General features: G+C 38.7%; 1 protein-coding gene across 2 annotated transcripts; it reads left to right on the top strand.

Annotated features, from left to right (window-relative positions):
* The first annotated feature begins 788 nt into the window (after nt 1-788).
* On the top strand, nt 789-13,595 carry LOC133818507 (phosphatidate cytidylyltransferase 1-like). Of its 2 annotated transcripts, XM_062251408.1 has the most exons (13): nt 789-945; nt 1,786-1,908; nt 2,159-2,291; nt 2,483-2,736; nt 2,862-3,013; nt 3,270-3,414; nt 3,833-3,989; nt 9,708-9,755; nt 9,879-9,965; nt 11,851-11,979; nt 12,096-12,152; nt 12,812-12,895; nt 12,990-13,595. In XM_062251408.1, the coding sequence occupies exons 3-13, from the start codon at nt 2,220-2,222 to the stop codon at nt 13,077-13,079; spliced, it is 1,275 nt and encodes a 424-aa protein (XP_062107392.1). In that variant the 5' UTR covers nt 789-945; nt 1,786-1,908; nt 2,159-2,219; the 3' UTR covers nt 13,080-13,595. The 2 variants fall into 2 exon arrangements, with proteins under 2 accessions (XP_062107392.1, XP_062107393.1); XM_062251409.1 differs by lacking the exon at nt 1,786-1,908 and having other exon boundaries at nt 798-945.
* The last annotated feature ends 7,747 nt before the right edge of the window (nt 13,596-21,342 follow it).

Here is a 21,342-nt window from a genome sequence, read left to right on the forward strand (position 1 = left end):
GTATCTCCCTAAGCAAGTATTCACCCATGTTCAATTATATGTTGTCGTGTCCCGAGGTACCACAAGAGAATGAATGATCATACTAAATGTTGATGATGAGGTGGGAGACCCAACCTTAATAAAAAATATTGTTTACAAAGAAATATTTCAAAATATTCACTCATAAAAAACTATTTATTCTAGAAAATGATATAGTCTCTTTATTCATGTTCCCACCTCAAATTCTTAGCTTATAAGAGACAAGTATTATAGTTGTACAATTTATCAAAATAAATTCTCTATTCTCCCTGTTGTACATAGTTTAGTTCTATCCTTAGCAATTTATATATATATATATATATTTTCAAGCTATACCTATATGTGTTTATAATATTATAAATTACCATGTCAATTTTATTACACAAATATAATAGTAAAAATAATAATAACAAGAATATTTGTTTCATAACTCATCTAATCAAAATAATACTATATATAATTTCATTGCTAATCTAAAATGAATCAACAAATATATGTATATATATAAATAAATGAATCATAAGAGCAAAATGTCATGATTTAATTTAGAAATACCTAATAATGAACATTGCTATATATTATCATATAGTTATTTAGTATTCTTTTTTCTATTGGTACCGAATACTGTAAATCAATTTGGAAAAAAAAATTCTAATCCGATTAAATTAATTGGAAGTTAAAAGACAAACTAGGCGAACTAGATGAGGATTTTTAAAATTTAATCTTAATTAATTGTTTTTATTGAATAATTTTTTTTGTTTTCAATTATTATTTTCAGAAAAAAGTGTGAGACGACAAACATTGAAATGTTAAGATTCAGAAACAGAACCTAAACGTTGGCAGCCATTCTAATTCTTTCTCTCAGTTTCACTTCCGCTGGGCGGCGCTCCTCTCCGCTTCCTCACTTTGATCTTTCAACTCTCCTCTGTTCGTCTTCTCTCTCTCCTCTGCTTTATGTTGTTCTAGTTTCTTCCACTTGTTTTCTATCTGATTCGAAATTGATTCTGAGCTAAGAATCTAAGATATGTTTGCACCTCTTATATGCACTTTTCTATTATTGTGATGATGATTGAATTAGTCTTCTGCATTTAAATGCGAATTTGTATGCGTAAAATGGAAGCTTTAGTTGAGTAACGAATGAATATGAAAAAAAATCTAGAGAGAATAAAAAAAATATCATGGGTCTTTGTAACAGCTCATATAAATATAGTGACGAGTTCAATAAGTTTGTTCTTATTTTTACCAAATGTTTCGGTTTAGACTGTTGAGTATTCTATTGACTATTAAATTTTTTTCACTTCAAAGGTAATAAATATATCGAAACGTTTGTTTCTATAGATTCTATTCTACAAAATAAGTAGTTCCATTGTCTAGGGTGAGTGAAGGTGCTTGAGTTATTTAACATGGATGAACTAGGCTAAATATAGACTGGTGTATATTGTTTTTGACATTGAATAGATGGGTTGTTGTTTTTCTTAATTTCTAGCAATGGTTACTACTTCTAGTACTATAATTTACGTTCACATGGTAACTTTTCAGAATGGTTTTGAACATTTTGTGGGATACTGATCTTCTAGCTAAAATTTAACGACTTTTTTGTTTTCTGTTAGTTCGATGCCTCCATTTCCAGTTTTGGTTTGTTGGTCCTATTTGAAAATTATGGGTCATTGCTTCCAAGTTCATCGTAGATGGTATCTCTTATAATTATTAGCTCTACTTTCCATGTCTTTAATGCTTAAATTCTTGATCCTCTTGTCCAATTTTTAGTTCAAGGAGCTGTTGGGGGGTCGTACCACAGTTGTATATTTATTGGTGGACATTTTGATCTTTGGTTGTGGTGGTCTGGGGCTCTTAGTTGTTTGGTTCTTAGCTTCATTCCTCTTCTTGTAGGTGAGAACAATAAAACCTCTATTGCAGTTTGTATAATATGCAATTTTTCATCGTTTATTTTATTTTGGGATCTAAAATTTATTCGGGGAGCTCTCTGATGGGAAACCTGGATTATTTTTAAAGCTAAGAATAGAAATCATGCACATCCCAGTTTCAGAATCTTGGAGAATTATGTGTACATATTAGCTGAAAATCTAAGAGTTATAGGTGGTTGCTTATAATTGCCTACTATATGGTCTGAATCTTTCAGGTAGGGCTTTTGTGCATTATATGTATGCTTTTTTGTAAGAGTGAAATCCAAACTAAAGAGCATGCAGAAGGATAACACTAGCACCCCATTAACACCAACTGGTCGGGTTCGACATCGAAGACGTTCAAATGAGGTTAGTCACATCATAAAATCAGGTTTTGGTCATTGTCATTCACATTTAAAATTAATGATGTTGTATTTATTGGGTTTTGGATTTGTTATAAGAGATGGGATGATGGGTACAATTGAAATTTGAAATTTTTCTAATAATAGCTGATATTCAACCTTGGATTTTTTTTTTGAGATATCCTGTTGGCCTCTCAGGTTGTTCCAGATGTTAGTATAGCCAATGGAGGCAATTTACTTGTTGATGACAGTAACAAGTACAGGTCTATGTGGATACGGGCATGCTCTTCTGTTTGGATGATTGGGGGATTTGCATTCATTATATATATGGGTCATCTCTGTATTACTGCTATGATAGTTGTTATCCAAATCTTTATGGCGAAAGAGCTGTTCAACCTACTAAGGCGAGACCATGAAGAGAGGCATCTCCCAGGATTTAGGCTGTTAAATTGGTCAGATTACTAATTTCTTGTCGTGGTAATAGTTGAAGTGTGATTTTACAATTGAAACAGTCAACTTATATAATGATAACTAATGACGTATTTTGTTTTCTTTCATTGTTGACTTGTATGCTCAGGCTCTTCTTCTTCACTGCCATGTTATTTGTATATGGTCGCATTCTCAGTCAACGGCTTTTTAATACAATAACTTCGGACAACTTTCTCCATCAGTTTGTTAGCAGCCTTATTAAGTATCATATGGTTATCTGCTACACCTTATATATCGCAGGTTTGTTGTATGGTGACAATTTGGATTTTGCTATCAGACATTTCATCTTAAAGCCATGTTTTAGTTTAAATATCACTTAGCATTTCATTTACTTGCTTCTTTTTAGTTAGCTTTATATATAATTTTGAATCAAGAATCCTGTCTTATTGCTCATTGCTTTTTGGTTAATTTTTCCGTTGGCGTTAGTTCTTTTTTTTGGTTATGTTTAACTGGCTTATATTTATATATTTCTTCTTTATTTTGTGCTTTGGCTTAGGTTTTGTGTGGTTCATCATTACATTGAAGAAGAAGAGGATGTACAAATATCAATTTGGTCAGTATGCATGGACACACATGATCATGATTATTGTGTTTACGCAGTCCTCTTTCACAGTAGCCAACATTTTCGAAGGAATTATCTGGTAAAACAACTTTTTATGGAAATCTCAGGTTGCTTAGTTTCTTACTAAATATTTCTTTAATTCCACGTCTTCGACCTTTTGCAGGCTTTCTTATTATTATTATTATTGGATCAAGAAATTTCATGATGGTTGTACTTATTACATTTTTTTATATCCTCTATAAATGAGAACTGTGAAGGTTCTTGTATAATATCTTTAGAAGGCTATAAAAGTAATAAATTCTTTCCTCAGACCTGCCTGATATTGTATTTTGTGTTCACTAATTACGTGCATAATATTTTATGGAAATGCTGAGCTTATTTATGTAAGATTGTTATTCCCCAAATTTGATCTTTATGTGTCTTCAATGTAGACTCTTTTTTATTTTTTTTCCAAATCTTGTTTCTCTTTCTTGATGCACCGTAAAATATGCATGCAGGTTTCTTCTTCCAGCAACACTTATAGTTATCAACGACATTGCTGCATATTTCTTTGGGTTCTTTTTTGGAAGAACCCCATTGATCAAATTATCTCCAAAAAAAACTTGGGAGGGATTCATTGATGCTTCTGTTACAACTGTCATATCTGCATTTTTGGTAAGCTTATTTTTCCTATGCGATGCACATTTAGCATTCTTGTGCATATTCCTGAGATTTTGGAACTGTAGCATTACAAAGTTAAATTTAGTTTCCTACTCAGTTATAAAGTGATGCCTGTGGTCCAGCCTCGGTCACCATCTTATTTGTTAAGGATTATCTATGTGTAGATCCACACTATAGTTTGGTTGGTAATGGGCTCGATATAAGTATCTGCTGGCCCTAATTTCTACTGTTATCACACAGCCATATCACATTCTGTTTTACCTGAACTTTGTTAACCTAATACTATTCTCAATTGTTCTTTATGTACTTAAATTCCTAAGTCCTCTAATACACAACAGTCGTGTATCGAAGTGTCCAGTAGCAAAATTTAGAGAAACAGAGACAAATTTAGAAAATAAGGGAGAAAATCTTTATTGAATATCAGAAAAAAACAACCCAGGATATTCTTGGTTTCTCTCCCAAGAGCTATTTGCTCAATTACATAAAAAATCAAACATGCCCTAACCTTTCTTTGTCATCCCATTTATTTTCCTAAACATACCCAACATAACAATGATCAAAATAGAAACAACAAATAAATAAAATTACTAATTCCCATAAATAACCATTCCCAAATTTGCCCACTAATTACCAGCAGATCGCCTAGCATATGTGTAACGTATTGGTGGTCTATCATTACACGCCGCCCAAACTTTCACCTTGTCCTCAAGGTAGAACTGAGGAAACTGCTGCAACACAGTGTTGTAATTCTCTCAAGTAGCCTCCAACAGTGGAAGGTCCTTCCACTTGATCAATACTTCCATTTCTCCTCTCCCATCTTGCTGGCAATTGCGGACACCCAATAACTCAGCCGGTTCAACAATTAACTCCAGATCTGGACTCAATTGCGGAGGTAGCAGTGGTGAAGAATGAGCGCCCCGTGAGCCCGACCAAGTTGAGAAACATGGAAGACCGGATGTACCGACGAAGTGGCTGATAACTTCAACCTATAAGCAACCTCTCCAACACGAGCAAGCGCTTCAAATGGGCCATAAAACTGAGGAGAGAGCTTCTCATTACGCCGCACAGCAAGATATCTCTGTTAGGTATGGTTTAAGCTTAACAAAGACTTTCTATCTAACCACAAACTGCTCATCCCTTCGTGTCTTGTCAGCTGAAGCCTTCATTTTGTACTGAGCCCGGAGCAGATGCATCTTAAGGTCGTCCAACTATCCATCGCGTTCCTCCAACATTTCATCCACCGAAGAGACCTGAGTAGTGCCCCTCTTGTAGCGAATAAGGGCAAGAGGGTCTCGACCATACAAGATTTTGAAAGGGGTGTGTTGGGATGCTGTATGAAAGGAAGCATTGTATCAATGCTCAGCCCAAGCTAGCCAACACATCCAAGAACGCAGCTGTGCAAAAGCATAACACCTTAAGTATGTCTCCAACCAACGATTCACAACTTCCGATTACCCATCAGTTTGGGGGTGGTAGGCGGTGCTATGACGAAGCTCGATACCTTGTAACTTGAGAAGCTCTTGCCAAAAACGACTCATAAAAACCTTGTCCTGATCCGAAACGATAGAAGTCGGAATACCATGGAGACGTACCACTTCTTTCATAAATACTAAAGCGACCACGCGAGCATTAAAAGGATGCTTCAGTGGAATGAAGTGGGCATATTTGCTCAGCCTATCAACCACCACCAATATGGTATCCATATCATTCGAATGAGGCAGCCCCTCTATGAAATCTATGGTCAAATCTACCCAAACTAGTGTTGGCAAGGCGATAGGTTGTAACAAACCAGCAGGGGACATATTCATAGATTTGTTTTGCTGGCATATATCGCAATCACGGACCCATGCATCCACCATTTTCCTCATTCCCAACCAATAAAAATCAGAGGCAATCCACTTCCATGTTTTATCCTCACCCAAATGTTCGCCAAGTGGCGAGTTGTGATACTCTCGTAAAATGATAGGAATGAGAGAGCAATCTTTAGATAAAATCAGTCGCCCTTTATACATTAATTGCCCATGTTCCAGCGAAAAACCAACAGCTCCCTTCTTTCCCTACTGCAAATCAGAGATAATTTTAGCCAAAAAAGTGTCCCTTTGAAGCTCTTGTTGCAAAGCTACCCAATCAATACCTTGAGAAACAAGCAGATTTTGAAACTCCATTGGCGGATTGACTAGTGATAAAGCATCAACCACTCGATTCCCAGCTCCTGGCTTGTACTGAATCTCAAAGTTGTATCCCATGAGCTTGGCCATCCAACGTTGGTATTCCGGAGCAACAATACGTTGTTCAAGCAGAAACTTGAGACTTTGCTGGTCCGTGTGCACCACAAACCTCCGTCCAAGCAAGTAGGGACGCCATTTTTGGACACCAAAAACAATAGCCATCAACTCTCTCATATATTAGTTTCAACCTAGCTTGTTGGCCCTAAACTTGACTGTAAAAAGCCACTGATCGCTGTCCTTGTATCAACACAGTCCCAACACCATACCCCGATGCATCAGTTTCCACCACAAATGGCTGGTCAAAATCAGGAAGAGATAATACCGGTACTATAGTCATAGCTTGCTTAAGAGCCTCGAAGGCGACCCCCACAACTTCATTCCAACCAAATTTATCCTTCTTCAATTGCTCAGTCAATGGCCGCGCAAGCTCGCTATACCCCTTAACAAACTTGCAGTAATAACCAATGAGTCTCAAAAATCCTCGTAACTCTTATATTTTTGGGTGCAGGCCAATCTAACATAGCTTGTATATTGGACTGATCCACCGCCACCCCTTCCCCAGAGATAATGTGGCCCAAATACTCCCGTCGTTCTTGAGCGAATGAACACTTCTTGAAATTGGCATAAAGCTTGTGTTTGGACAGCAAACGGAGAACCATGGAAAGGTGCTGAAATGGTCGCTTAGGCTGCGACTATACACCAAAATATCATAAAAAAACACTCATACAAATTTACGAAGGAAGGGACGGAATACCTCATTCATCAATAACTGAAACGTGGCTGGTGCATTGGTGAGCCCAAATGGCATCATGAGAAACTCATAATGCCCCTTATGAGTACGGAAAGCAGTTTTGGGTACTTCCGATGGATGAACACGAATTTGATGATATCTAAATTTGAAGTCAAGCTTCGAAAAAATTGTTGCGCCATGTAGTTCTTCTAAAAGCTCATTGATAATAGGAATAGGGAACTTATCAGGTACCGTCTCATTATTCAAGGCTCGGTAATCAACACAGAATCTCCAACTTCCGTCTTTCTTACGGACCAGCAACACGAGACTCAAGAAGGGACTAGTACTGGGCTGAATAATACCGACAACCAACATCTCTCCAACCAACTTTTCAATAACATCTTTTTGGGCTTGAGGATAACGATAAGGGCGTACGCTAATGGGCGACACGCCCTCTTGTAGAACAATGGCATGCTCTTGGCCATGTAATGGTGGAAGCTCCATTGGCATGTCAAACACATCCTTAGCCGCATCCAACACATTGCTAATCTCCGCTGGAACTTCGGTAGGAATACTAGGCGGCACCGTTACAACTCCAAGCTCAATAAGCAGAGCCCGGTCGTCATGTTTAATAGAACGCATCAATGACTTAAGAGACACGAGGGTCTTGTGGAGGGCTGGATCACCTTGCAATGTTACAGTTGTATTACCCACCGAGAATTTCATTGAATGCGTTTTCCATTTGATATGTGATACCCTCCTCGACGTCTCCAACCATTGGATGCCCAATATAATATCTGTGCTGCCCAAATCCAGGGGGAGAAAATCCTCAACAATCTCTATCCCTTGCAGAGTCACGCCCACACCCCAGCAAATTCCTTGAGTTTGCGTTGCTTTCCCAGTACCCAACACTACTACGTAAGACGCCGTGGTAGTAATGGGTAGCCCCAATGTGTGAATAAGGACGTTGGAGATGAAGTTGTGGGTTGCCCCACTATCGATCAAGACTGTAGGCTGCTGCCCAACCTGCTCGACCAATTTCAAGGTCTTCGGGGATGTGAGGCCCACCACAGAATTGAGAGAAACTTCCACCATCTGATTTTCCAAGTGCTTGGCACCCTGATCGGCAGTGAGGTGATTAGCTTCAGCAGCTTCGTTGCCATCATCACTGGAAGGCAAATCTTGCAAAACAATGACTTGGAGTTCTTTACTTTTGCAGCGATGGCCAGGGGAGTACTTCTCATCACATTTGAAACATAAACCCTTAGCTTTTCTCTGTTGGAGCTCGGATTTTGACAGCTGGCGGAACTCAGAACCTGGTAGTCGACCTTCTTCTTTAATGGCCGTCGAACATGGAGGTGGAATGGAGAAGGAAGTCATGCCCATGTGAAACCCACTAAATCGAGAGAAAGGGCCTTTTGTGGCTGGTTTAGCTCTTTGTTGGGCTAAGAATTTAGTCTCAATGTGTTGGGCTAACTCCATGGCCTCTTTAAGCCCATTAGGGCCCAATATAGTTACTTCATGCCCAATATCAGATATAAGCCCATTGATAAAAGTCGATTCCAGTACCTCTTCTGATATACCTTCCAAGGAAGATGGAGCAATTCAAAGCGCTTATGATATTCATGCATCGATCCATCTTGCTTCAAAGCCAAAAATTCATGATACATTGACCCGGATGGAAGGAGCCTAAACTTGCGAATCGTTTGTCGTTTCAAATCACCCCAAGAGACAAAGGGACGACTGCGATTTTCCCACTAAAGCCAAAACAGTGCCTCCATCAAGGCTAGTGACACTCTTCATTAGTCAGGCGATGAAGAGAGAAATACTGTTCAGCCTTCAAAATCCAACCGTCTGGATTGTCTTCATCAAAAGCAGACAATTCGATTCTCCGAGGCTGGATATTCCACCTCGGTGCCAGCGCTGATGTGTCCCGAAAAGAACCACCAGTCGGCCCACCGCTGCCTCCTCTTTGCAAAGGACTGCCCGACACCCTTGGACGCGCGGTGAGACTCCCATCAGGTGCTCGTCTAGACGCCGACAACTAAGCCCGGGTGTCCACCACTGGCTGCATCCAACGCTCTTCTTGGGTGGTCATGAACTGATCCAAACGACTGACCATGGCAGCCACACTTTGCTCCAGAACCGGTAACCTCTGCAAATCATCTTTCATGGTAGCCAATTCATATTGAACGGTGGTAATCAGACCTTCCACGGCTTCCATTCTGGTTTCCATCTTAGTCACCATGGGATCGTTAGACAGATGATGCCAATTGATACACAATAGTCGTGTATCTAAGTGTTCGGTAGCAAAATTTAGAGAAACAGAGACAAATTTAGAAAACAAGGGAGAAAATCTTTATTGAATATCAGAAAAAAACAACCCAGGATATTCGAGAGACCTGGTTTCTCTCCCAAGAGCTATTGCTCAATTACATAAAAAATCAGACATGCCCTAACCTTTCTTTGTCATCCCATTTATTTCCCTAAACATACCAAACATAACAATGATCAAAATAGAAACAACAAATAAATAAAATTACTAATTCCCATAAATAACCAATCCCAAATCTGCCCACTAATTACCAGCAGATCACCTAGCATATGTGTTACGTATTGGTGGTCTATCATCCTCTTGAGCAACATGGAACTTATATGATGGTAATGGCAATGTTTGGCTTAATTTGCAATTTGGTTTTTTTTTGCTGGATTTGCAATTTAGTTACCCAGAGTATTTAATACTTGCTTGTGCAGTTAGCAGACATCATGAGTCGTTATCAGTGGTTGACATGCCCAAGGAAGGTAACTTTTATTAACAAAATTTGATTCATTGATGGTTGGGAAAAAGACGCTGTTTCATATGACGAAAACTTCTGTTCATGTGCTTTAAAAAAACTTCTGTTCATGTAATTTGAGGATTTGCAGGATTTATCAAGTGGTTGGCTTCAATGTGATCCCGGTCCCTTGTTTAAGCCTTACTCTGTTATCTTACCTGGATGGGTTCCTCAATGGGTGAGCAAAGTGACATTTTCTTGAACCTGTTTATGTCATCTATTTTATCTTCTATTCATGCTTAATTTTATTCTCTGCTTCATATCAAATATGTTTTTCTTTGTACAATTTGAGAGAGGATTTCTTTTGCTGATTAAACAAGAATGTTTGTAACTCCCTGGTCTCATATACATGTTCCATATTAGGCTCTTAAAATTCTGGTAGTGTCCTCTGTTATCCAATAACAGTAATTTGGCATATTCTATCCTATAATTTAATTACCTTCTAGTATAACCTGATTTATCTTATACCACTATGAAAAGGAAATTGATCATTTCTCTCTCTACAACCATCAGCCACTCCATAATGCTTCTGTTGCTTTTGAAAAACTTGTTAAGAACTAAAGCGTTTTGCTTTAGCTTGGCAAGGCGTAACCCTGGAGGCGTACCTAGTCATAAGCCTCAAAATTAAGAACAAAAACTTCATAAAACTCATAAAATTTATAAATGAAAAAAACCAACTTATTTGCATAATTAAAGTAATAAAATTCTGAAATTACTAATTCTAAGTCATAAAACCACAAACTAAATTAATTAAAAGTTCAAAATCTTACTTAATAACATAAGAGTAGAACTTAAAATCTACATGAAGGCATATTTCTAACTTAAAAGACTAAGAAGTCGTCATTTTCATGATCATTATCATCACTATGAGATTTTCTAAAAATAGAGGCTGGAGAAGAAAAAGAACTGTAGTATAGCAGATATGGGAGGCTGAGAATAGGGCAGGAAAACGATGTCTTGTTTATTTGGAGTTTGGGTTTATTTATGTGATACAGACCAAGTTTAAAAGCCAAAAAAACATTAAAAAAAAACACTTTAAAAAACAACAGCCCAAATATATATATATATATATAAATATTTTAAAATGTAAAACTCAATCAGAAAGCCTGAACACATTAAAAATAGACTTCAGCAATGTGAGGTTATGTGAGGCTTAAACCTCACACTCCTCAGAGACTGTGCCTCGACTACACCTGCTGATGCTTAGCTTCAGAGGCGTATTTTGAGCGCCTCGCTTTTTGGCGTAAGCCTCAATAACTTTTTTTTTTTTTTTTTTGCAGCAAGCCTCAATAACTTTTTAAAACCAGTACATTACACAAGTTTTCACCTCTAGAAGATAAGGTTGACTTGTCAACTGTGAAGTAGGCTGGGTCCAGACCTGGCTTGGCCCATAACATGTAAATGGCCTGGGTACCTGAGATTCGGGCCCTGTCTGATGAAGGGCCAACCAAGCCTAGCCCCCCTTTATTTCTAAAAGAAACTCTACTTTAGAAAATTATTAAAAACAACTAATATAAATTTATTTCTTAAGAAAGATGCTGCACATTCCAAATTTGTACCAAATAATTAAACCAAATTATGTGCCACAATTAAAATTCAATTAGTACGGTCCATTTATTAGAAAAATTGTTTTTAAAATTCTTGTCATACTATATGGTCTAAATGTTTTTGTGCTAACTTTGATTCATGTTGACATTATTGTCTTTGTTGATATTATTTGCTGAGACTGTTTTTGCTAATACTTAACATAACATTTTTTTTAAGAAAAACATAATAATACATTTACTTTTTCTTGAAAAAGTTGTTTTAACAAAGAGGGGTGCAACATGTCAGCCTTGACCCTTTGACAAGTCTAGACTAGGGCATGTAATTATATTTACCTTCACAATTTGCATAGATGATTTTTGCTTTCAATTCTTCAACATAAATTAACCTACAACTCCACTTACTCTTTTTTTCCCCTTTTGAAAGTTTGTTTTAGGCAAAGTCATTCTTGTTTGTTAAATTTATTCATGGATCATTATTAAACGTTTCTTCTTTTTTTCTTGTGTTCATATATACAGTTTCCTTGGAAAGAATTCTCAGTGTTTCCTGTTCAAATCCATGCCTTAGCCTTTGGTTTATTTGCATCGATAATAGCACCTTTCGGAGGCTTCTTTGCTAGCGGGTTTAAGAGAGCTTTCAAAGTCAAGGTTTACTCCTGCAAACATTCTGATTTTAATTAATGTAGTTTTTAAATAGTACAAAGTCGGAATATGTCAACAATTCTCCCCCTTTTTTTTCACATTCACTGTTCTCTTTGTTACAGGATTTTGGCGATAGTATTCCTGGGCATGGTGGAATTACAGACAGAATGGATTGTCAGGTAAGCTTGGCTGAAATTTGAGCACAACCATTAGCTTTCCTAAGCTGTTGCCATTTTTTTGCCCTCAAACACTACATTTATGCCATGTATACTTGTTGTAAAGGAACATAAGATAAGCATGAGAATAAGAGAGTTTCTCTCTCTCTCTCTCTCTACCTGTTCATTCATATGCTTACTTGCACATTTGAGATACAAAAAAGGATGACTCTACCTGTTTATGCCATGTATACTTGTTGTAAAGGAACATAAGATAAGAATGAGAATAAGAGAGTTACTCTCTCTCTCTCTCTCTACCTGTTCATTCATATGCTTACTTGCACATTTGAGATACAAAAAAGGATGACTGAATTTTGACTCATTCTCATTCCTCTTTAAACCCTTTCCATTTACATACTTTTCATTTTCGTTCACTAGACATGCCCTTGGTAATGCACCTTAATAAATGCTTTTTTGTTCACGTACTAATTTAATTCTACTTGTAAAATCCATACAAGGTTTGGGTCTGCTTCTCTTTTTCTTGTGAATGGTGAATAAAATCCATCCTTTGCTCTGGGTTTCTTTCATTTTTCTGTCCTATCCTCCACTTTAGCATATAAATTTGTTAAAAGTATTGAATTCAATTATGCATATTTCCCCTTAATTGAGCTGCTCTTATGCAGATGGTGATGGCCGTATTCTCATACATCTATCATCAGTCATTTATCGTGCCTCAGGGTATCTCAGTTGAGATGATCTTGGACCAGGTATGATTATTTATCCATACATGTTCACAACGATACAATCATCGTCAAATTTTATGATAAACACAGATGCTAATTAATATTCTCTTCATTTTAGATACTGATGAATCTCACTTTCAAGGAGCAACAAGCTCTGTACATAAGACTTAAAGATATGTTGCACGAGAGACTGATTGGGCAGTCTTAAGTTCAGCATCTATGGCGGTCACTTGCTAGACTGGTCTCTATGAATGTGTAGAGAGCACAGATTTTTAATGGAAATGTCATGTAATTTGTATTTTGTAGCTGTATTTTGTTTTTGGAGTGCAATCCCCCACACCACTCAAAGGTGGAGGCGTTTGTCACCTGCATCCACACCACGCTCTGTATAGTCTTTCTCTCAGGCAATTGGGTTGACGATTCCCACCACAAGGAGAAATTAAATGCTTCTACTTTTGTTTTAGCTAGTTACTTGTTTTGGTTTTGGTCTAATTTTTTGGGAGGGAATCTAATTATTGTTGGATTTAACCTACTTTACCTTATATTTTGTTGTTTTATTTGGTTATCTTCATATTTATAATGAATATGAGCCAATTATGGCAAGCAATTGATTAGGACGGGGGGATTTGGTTGTGGGAGGAACTCAAATCATAAAGTAGAGTTTTCTCTTTGTATTTGGACATGTATAATAAACATAACTGTTTATAAGATCTTTTTAGTTTAAGTGGTTTGAAAGAAAAAGACAAGAAAAAAACTTGTATTTCGAGGGGTTTTGTTACACCTCATTTGAGACTAAATTACTGAAGGAAGTTCCTGTCAATGATAAACTCAGAGATAGCACAGTAGAGAAACTATAAATGAACTGGATGATATTATTGAATTAATAGGATTTAGAGAGCCTGTATCTCTCCAATTACAAATTCACTCACACATTCCACACCTCTCATCTCTATAGACTTCTCAATTAATATCCTAAGGAAATCCATCCAGTATTCCCTGTACCCCAATAAAGAATACCCCAGCCCATATAACTAACTCCCTCACTAATCACATCCCTGCTAATTTTTTATTTCCCACAGCTGACTGAGTAGCCACCCCACCACTCTTCCTCTTACGGGCATACACATATGTCAAAGGAGGCCTATCAATACCCCTGCCCAAAGTCTCACCTTGTCCTCAAGGTGGAATTGGGGAAATTGTTGTTGAATAGCTGGAAAGTCCTTCCATGTTGCTTCAAAGTTTGGTAGATTAGTCCATTTAATCAATGCCTGCAGTGGAGTTTTGTGAGTGCCCGGGCGCATGTCCAGGAGCTTTTCAGGGGTTAGGATCCATTCCAACTTTGCTGTGAGCTCAGAAGGTAGCTGAGAAGCTTGTTGTTGGGGCCCCAATGCCGCACGCAACAATGAAACATGGAAAATAGGATAAATAACCAAGCCTGGTGGGAGCTGAAGGCGATAAGCCGCTATACCAATGCGAGCAAGGACAGGGAATGGGCCAAAGAAACGCGAAGCCAGCTTTTCATTTCTGCGTTGTGCCAAGGACTTTTGACGGTATGGGCGAAGCTTAACATAAACCAAGTCCCCCATTGAAAATTGCACATCTCGACGTTTCCGATTAGCTTGGTGCTTCATCCTTTGTTGTGCACGATGGAGGTTCAGTTTAAGGAGCGCCAATATATCGTCTCGAGCTTTGAGAGTGTTCTCCACAGCTGACACCATGGTGCGACCATACTTAAAACGAATCAAGGGAGGTGGGTCTCAGTGGTAAACAGCAAGGAAAGGAGCCATTCCTGCTGAGGTGTGATAGGATGTATTATACTAGAATTCAGCCCATAGTAACCACGTGACCCACTGTTTAGGCTTACTGACAAAACCTCTCAGATATGTTTCTAGACACCTATTAACCACTTCCGTTTGCCCATCAGTTTGGGGATGATAAGAGGTACTATGCTTAAGAGTTGTACCCTGTAAGCGAAATAACTCCTTCCAAAATAAGCTCAAAAATACCTTGTCACGACCCGATACCATTGAGCCAGGAATTCCATGTAATCTAATCACTTCCTTAACGAAATTGGCAGCCACCGTAGCTGCTAAAAAAGCATGACGGAGAGGAATAAATGGCCATACTTCTTAGGCGATCCACTACTACCAAAATAGTATCAAAGCCATTTGAAATGGGTAACCCCTCTATGAAATCCATGGAGATGTCATCCCAAATCTATTCAGGAATAAGAAGTGGTTGTAGCAAACCAGCTGGAGATTGAGCCAAATACTTACTTTGCTGGCAAGTAGTGCATTCCACCACAAACTTTTGAACATCCTTCCTCATACCTGACCAATAAAGGTCTCTTGCCAACCGCTAGAAGGTTTTAAAAACCCCGAATGGCCCCCAATGTTACTGCCATGGTACTCTTGGAGCAAAAGAGGAATAAAGGGTGAAGAGGAAGGAATGAACAACCGACCTTTGAACTTAAGGCATCCCTGAACCAACGAATAACCTCCGCTGTCATGCCCCAATTTCAGTTCCTGAATTATCTTGGACAGGGCCGGGTCTGCGGCCACATGATCTTGCAAATCCGGAATAGAAATGAGAGTGGGGGCTGATATGGCAGCTAGAAAAACATCCTGGTGCACTCGGGAAAGAGCATCAGCTACTTTGTTTTCCAACCCAGGTCGGTATACAATATCAAAGTCATAACCGAGAAATTTAGTCAACCACTTTTGATGCTCGGAAGCGACGATCGCTGTTCCAGCAGGCACTTGAGGCTACGCTGGTCTGTGCGAACCAAAAATTTGCGACCAAGTAAATAGGGGCACCATTTTTGGATAGCTAACACGATGGCCATTAACTTTCGCTCATATACTGATTTTGTGCAAGCCCGAGGGGATAGAACTTGGCTGAAAAATGCAATCGGTCGCTGATTCTGCATCAATACCGCTCCTGAACTATGTCCAGATGCATCGACTTCTAACACAAACGGAATTGAGAAATCGGGCAATGCCAAAACTGGTACCGAACACATGGCCTCCTTAAGCTTTGTAAAAGCTGCCCGAGCTTCCTTCGACCAGCCAAAAGCGTCTTTCTTTAGTTGATCGGTCAATGGGCGAGCTATATGTCCATATCCTTTGACAAACTTCTTGTAATACCCCGTGAGACCCAAGAACCCTCTTAAGTCTCTAGGAACCGGCCAATTTTCCATTGCCTCCAATTTACTCGGGTCAGCCGATACACCTTCTGCTGAAACAACATGGCCCAAGTACTCCAAACGACTTTGGACAAACAAACACTTTTTCCCATTAGCATAAAGTTGATGTTGATGTTGTTGTAAGCGGCCAAGGACCAGCTCCAAATGACCCATATGCTCCTCGAACGCGGCGCTGTAGATCAAAATATCATCAAAGAAAACCAATACAAACTTGCGTAAATAGTCACGGAATACCTCATTCATGAGTGCTTGAAAAGTGGCAGGGGCATTTGTTAAGTCGAAGGGCATAACCAAAAATTCATAGTGACCCTCATGTGTTCTGAAAGCGGTCTTCTCCACATCCTTAGGACAAACCCGAATCTGATGATACCCCGATTTAAGGTATAGCTTGGAGAATACCGTAGCTCCATGAAACTCGTCCAGTAGCTCATCTATGACTGGAATAGGAAACTTATCCGCCATCGTTGCTCTATTTAACGCCTTGTAGTCCATGCAAAATCGCCAACTCCCATCCTTTTTCTTAACCAGCAACACCGGACTTGAGAAAGGGCTGGTACTAGGTTGGACGATCCCCGCTTGAAGCATCTTAGCCATGAGTCGCTCAATCTCATTTTTTTGCGTCTGGGCATAGCGATAAGGTCGCACACTAATGGGACCAGCCCCATCTTGCAAACAAATGGCATGCTCTCTTGCATGTCTTGGAGGTAATCCTGATGGCATATGGAACACAGAGTCGAACTTTTGAAGAATGGTGTGTACTAGTGGTGGCACGGAACTATCATTAGGCTCCTTTACCGATAAGGCGCCAGATTTGACCCAAAAACCTTCACTTTCATGTTGAACCGTGTGAATCATAGCTCTCAAGGAAATCTGTGATTTGCAAAGACTAGGATCACCTTGTAATGTCACCCACGACCTTCCTACTTCGAACTTCATCACCATCGTATGCCAATTTACTTGCATATTCACGAGAGTCTCTAATCACTTAATGCCTAGTATCACATGTGCTCCTCCCAATTCAAGAGGTAAGAAATCTATCACTACTCGGAGTGTACCCAAGTCAAGCTCCACTAACTGCAGATGCCATTAGTTCGTACTTTGCCTCCCGTGCCCAACAATACCCCATAGCACGACGTCGCTGTAACCGGAGTTCGAGTGGCCGAGACAATCTCCGTAGAGATGAAATTATGTGTTGCTCCACTGTCAATGAGTATCATCACAGGCTGCTATCCAATAATCCCTACCAATTTCATGGTATTTGCTGAGGTAATGCCCACCAGGGTATTTAGAGACAAAGTGGCCAAGGTTTCCTCAGCTGCTGTGCTCTCATCCAATGAATTTGGTGTGAGGGGAGGTGACTCTGTATGTGGGCTATCCTCTTCATCGTCCATAACCAAAACCATTTGTAATTGCTTCAGTTCACAGTCATGCCCCCGATGCCATTTTTTTCACATTTAAAACATACACCCCTAGCCTTTTGATCTTGGTATTCTGCCTCAGAGATTCGTTTTGTGGACTGCCCTTTTGAGATCATGGTTGTGTTCGATGCTGCTGTAGTCGGAATGTTGGTTGCCGAAGACGAAGATAAACTATGGGCTGAAGAAGGTTTAGTGGACCATGATGACAGAGACGAGCGGGTTGGGACAATTGGGCTTAGGAATAGTTTTTGGTTCCCTGTACGATTGCTCTGGGTCTAGCTGCCCAACATTTGATGACCCTATTCTATTCGTTGGGCCATATCCATGACTTGAGCTAAACCCATGGGCTTCAAAATATGTATAGTCCCTTTAATTTCATGTGAAAATTACATATTATATGAGAATTTTAATAGATTGTGCAAAGATATGACTTTTTTTTAAAAAAAAGTTAATCTATGATTTTTTTTGTTTTAATTTCACTTTTATGGGTTTAGTTTCCCATATTTTTGTATAAAAGTTTATTTATGTCATATTTTCACTCTTAATCAAGTTTTATGGATTTGAAAGGGTGTGTTTGTAATTTGATTATTTTTTTAGCTTATTTGATTATTATTTTTTATATTAATTTTATATAACTATTTTTATATTAAATTTTTCCATGGTTGTTTTGCAATTTTTTTTTTTTTTTTGTAATATGAATTGTGTTTATTATTATTTTTATTTATTGTAAACATTTTTTTTCCTTTTTTTTAGGTTGTACGTTTTTTTTAAAACCTGGGTAATGTACCCAATTACTTAATTAATTTTTCAAAGTTATGTTAAAAAAATCCTACAGCTAGCTTAAATAATATTTATCTAGAGGGGTAACAAGTTACTTGTTTGTGTTTTTTCACATTTATGTAAAAAATAATCTTAGAGGTTAAATAACATGTATCAGGAGGGGTAACCAGTTACAGTGCGATTAGTAACTTACTGCCATAAGAGGGGTAACCAGGTATCATAAGAGGTTGACGAGTCACTCATATTAGAAATGAAAAAAAAAACATCACATTTGAAGGAAAAAAAGAAGAAGAGTAAGTATGATTTAGTAACCTAGGTAACCAGTTACCATATAGAACCCAAAAATATACACACATCAGAATGTGAAGGTAACCAGTTACCTTCTAAAATATACAAACAAACAACGTGAAGGTAACCAGTTACCACAGATCTCAAGACAGAAAAAAAAATCAGAGCTAACCACGAACCAACCTCCTCCCTCGCCTCCGACCACCACCAGAAACCCCCATCCCCTACGCGCAAAACCCTACACACAAAAAACGTGTTAGCATCCTTTAAATTTGTAACTTTATTCTGGCATGTCCTTGCATTTATATGTCATTAATTTGTAAAACTAAGCAACAAACCATATGCATAAAAAGCATCACATTCACATGATTATCATATTACGCTCCATAATTTTTTATTTAAGAGTGAAAAAATAGTATTTGCATACATACCCTTACGGCTAGCCAATGATCCAAACATTCCCAGTGCACGTACTTTGATGTGCCCTTGCACTTACAAGGAGCTATAAAGTCCCTACCTGAGAAATAAATACAAACACTAATTACAGCCTAAATAGCTTTACTCCACATATCATCCCTAAAAGAAAGATAGAAAAAAGGACTAAATCCCTTTTCTCCACCCTAGGAGCCTCAATTCAACTATTACATAAAAAATAATTTTTTTTTCAAAAGTCACATGAACTGGTTCAGCTTAGTTGTTTCCGCAGCCAAAGCAGACCCAATAAATTGGCTTAGTTGACTAATTCTTCATCAGCACTATCCAAACAAACCAGAAGCACCAATAAAATTGTATACTACACTTTCCCTTAAATCTTCATCAGCTATTCTTTCAAGCACCAATTATTCCGATTAAGTATCAAATTTCAAGAACACCAAAATGAGAAAGGGAGAGACTTAAAACAAATTGAATAGAAGAAGAGGACAAAGAAAGAATATTTGGCAGCAAAAAGAAAAATCACCGTCTGTTTCAAGACAAATTCGGCACTGGATTTGTTCGCCGGGGCCTGCCTTGAGGTCGATCTCGTTGGGATCAGTGATCGGAGAAGGTGGGATGAGAGGCGAGTCGTCGGAGTGGCCCGCCATAAAAGTGCGATGAAGGAGAAGATTAAAAGTAACAGAGAATTGAAAGAAATGGGCTCTCTTTGCCTGAGAACGGTGAAGTGGAATGGGATTCTGAAAATGTCAACGTATTTCAATTTCTTTTTTCGTACCAAACACTATATTGTTAATTACCATAGTACCAAAATGAAAGAGAAGATGGAATTGGCTGAAGAAGGAGTTTTGGCTATGTTAATTACTATAGTACTCCTTTTGCTCATTTGTTTTGATTTCCAATATGGGATTAGTTTTCCCATAAACTAAGTTTTTCTTAATTAAATTTTCCCATACAAATTAAAGAAAGTTTAACTCCCATATTTTTGCACATTGATGGCTAAAAAGCCATATTTTTTAAAAATCCCCTAATTTCATCTTTGAGGCCTTTGACGAAATTACCCTCAAGTATGTGCTTCGGGACATATGGGAATCGAGACGCCAAGGCTTCCCAACAAATACGATACTCCTTCACGGTGGTATCTTGTCTCATTGAGAGGAACTCCTCTGACAGCGATCCCACTGGTTGCGCACGAAATCTAAACAACAAGAGGTTCTTCAAGGTCGTCCAAGAGGTAATCGGCCTCCGTTGGTTCTCCCACTGGAACCATGTTAAGGCATCACCCTCGAGACCGATAATGGCCACTTCGAGCATCTGGGCTTTAGTCATGTGCGAAAGCAGAAAATAAACGTTTTGCTCGATAAATCCATCCCTCAGGATTATCGCCTGAAAATAATGGTAATTCCATCCGAGGTGGACTGAAATAACGGTTAAACCAGGGAGTCAATACTGGTGAATCCGGCCTCGTGTTAGATGGTAATGGAACAGATCGATGTTCCTGAGAGGTGGGTGGTCGGCTTCCCGTGGTAGTGTCGCCGTCGAGAGCTCGCTGGGACTGGTCGGCGTGAACGTCGGAGGATTCTCTGGTATCCTTGCGGTGAGCTTGACTGATCTAAGCGACAATCAGTTCAAGGGCTTTTTCCACTGTTGACATCCGTGATATTCCTTCCTTGAGTGAGCAAATATCAGATTTCATGGTCGCAAGCTCCGTCTAAACGCCCAGTTGCAACTCCGTGAACCTCCCTTCAAGTGAGTCGACAACCGCCTCCAATTTCTTTGCCATTTAGGATCGTAAATCTCTGATACCAATTGATAGGAAGTTCCTGTCAATGATAAACTCAGAGATAGCAAACACTAGAGAAACTATAAATGAATTGGATGATATTATTGGATTAACAGGATTTAGAGAGCCTGTACCTCTCCAATTACAAATTCACTCACACATTCCATACCTCTCATCTCTCTAGACTTCTCAATTAATATCCTAAGGAAATCCATCCAGTATTCCCTGTACCCCAATGCAGAATACCCCAGCCCATATAACTAACTCCCTCACTAATCACATCCCTGCTGATTCTTTATTTCCTACAGATGACTTAGCAGCCACCTCACCACTCTTCCTCTTACGGGCATACACATATGTCAAAGGAGGCCTATCAATTACGTGATTAATTTCAAAATGTTATCAAGATATTGGAGGCATTCTACTTTAAAAAAGCTCCTCGTATCATGTTATCAAAATAGTGTCAGCTCGTGTTTAGTTTCTTGGGGGATAATAACTTTTGAAATTGAGTAGTCAAAAAGTCACTTTTAGAAGCTATCCCAAATAAGGCCATAGTTTCCTTGTT

This window comes from Humulus lupulus, chromosome 2 (genome assembly GCF_963169125.1).
Source record: "Humulus lupulus chromosome 2, drHumLupu1.1, whole genome shotgun sequence".
NCBI classification, from domain to species: domain Eukaryota; kingdom Viridiplantae; phylum Streptophyta; class Magnoliopsida; order Rosales; family Cannabaceae; genus Humulus; species Humulus lupulus.

What these genes read in the sequence shown, in the direction of transcription:
- LOC133818507 (XM_062251408.1), top strand. Translation starts at nt 2,220, where the DNA reads ATGCAGAAGGATAACACTAGCACCCCATTAACACCAACTGGTCGGGTT. An exon ending in GGATTTAGGCTGTTAAATTG is followed by an intron (nt 2,737 to 2,861) that starts GTCAGATTACTA and finishes TTGTATGCTCAG; the next exon opens with GCTCTTCTTCTTCACTGCCA. An exon ending in ATTTTCGAAGGAATTATCTG is followed by an intron (nt 3,415 to 3,832) that starts GTAAAACAACTT and finishes ATATGCATGCAG; the next exon opens with GTTTCTTCTTCCAGCAACAC.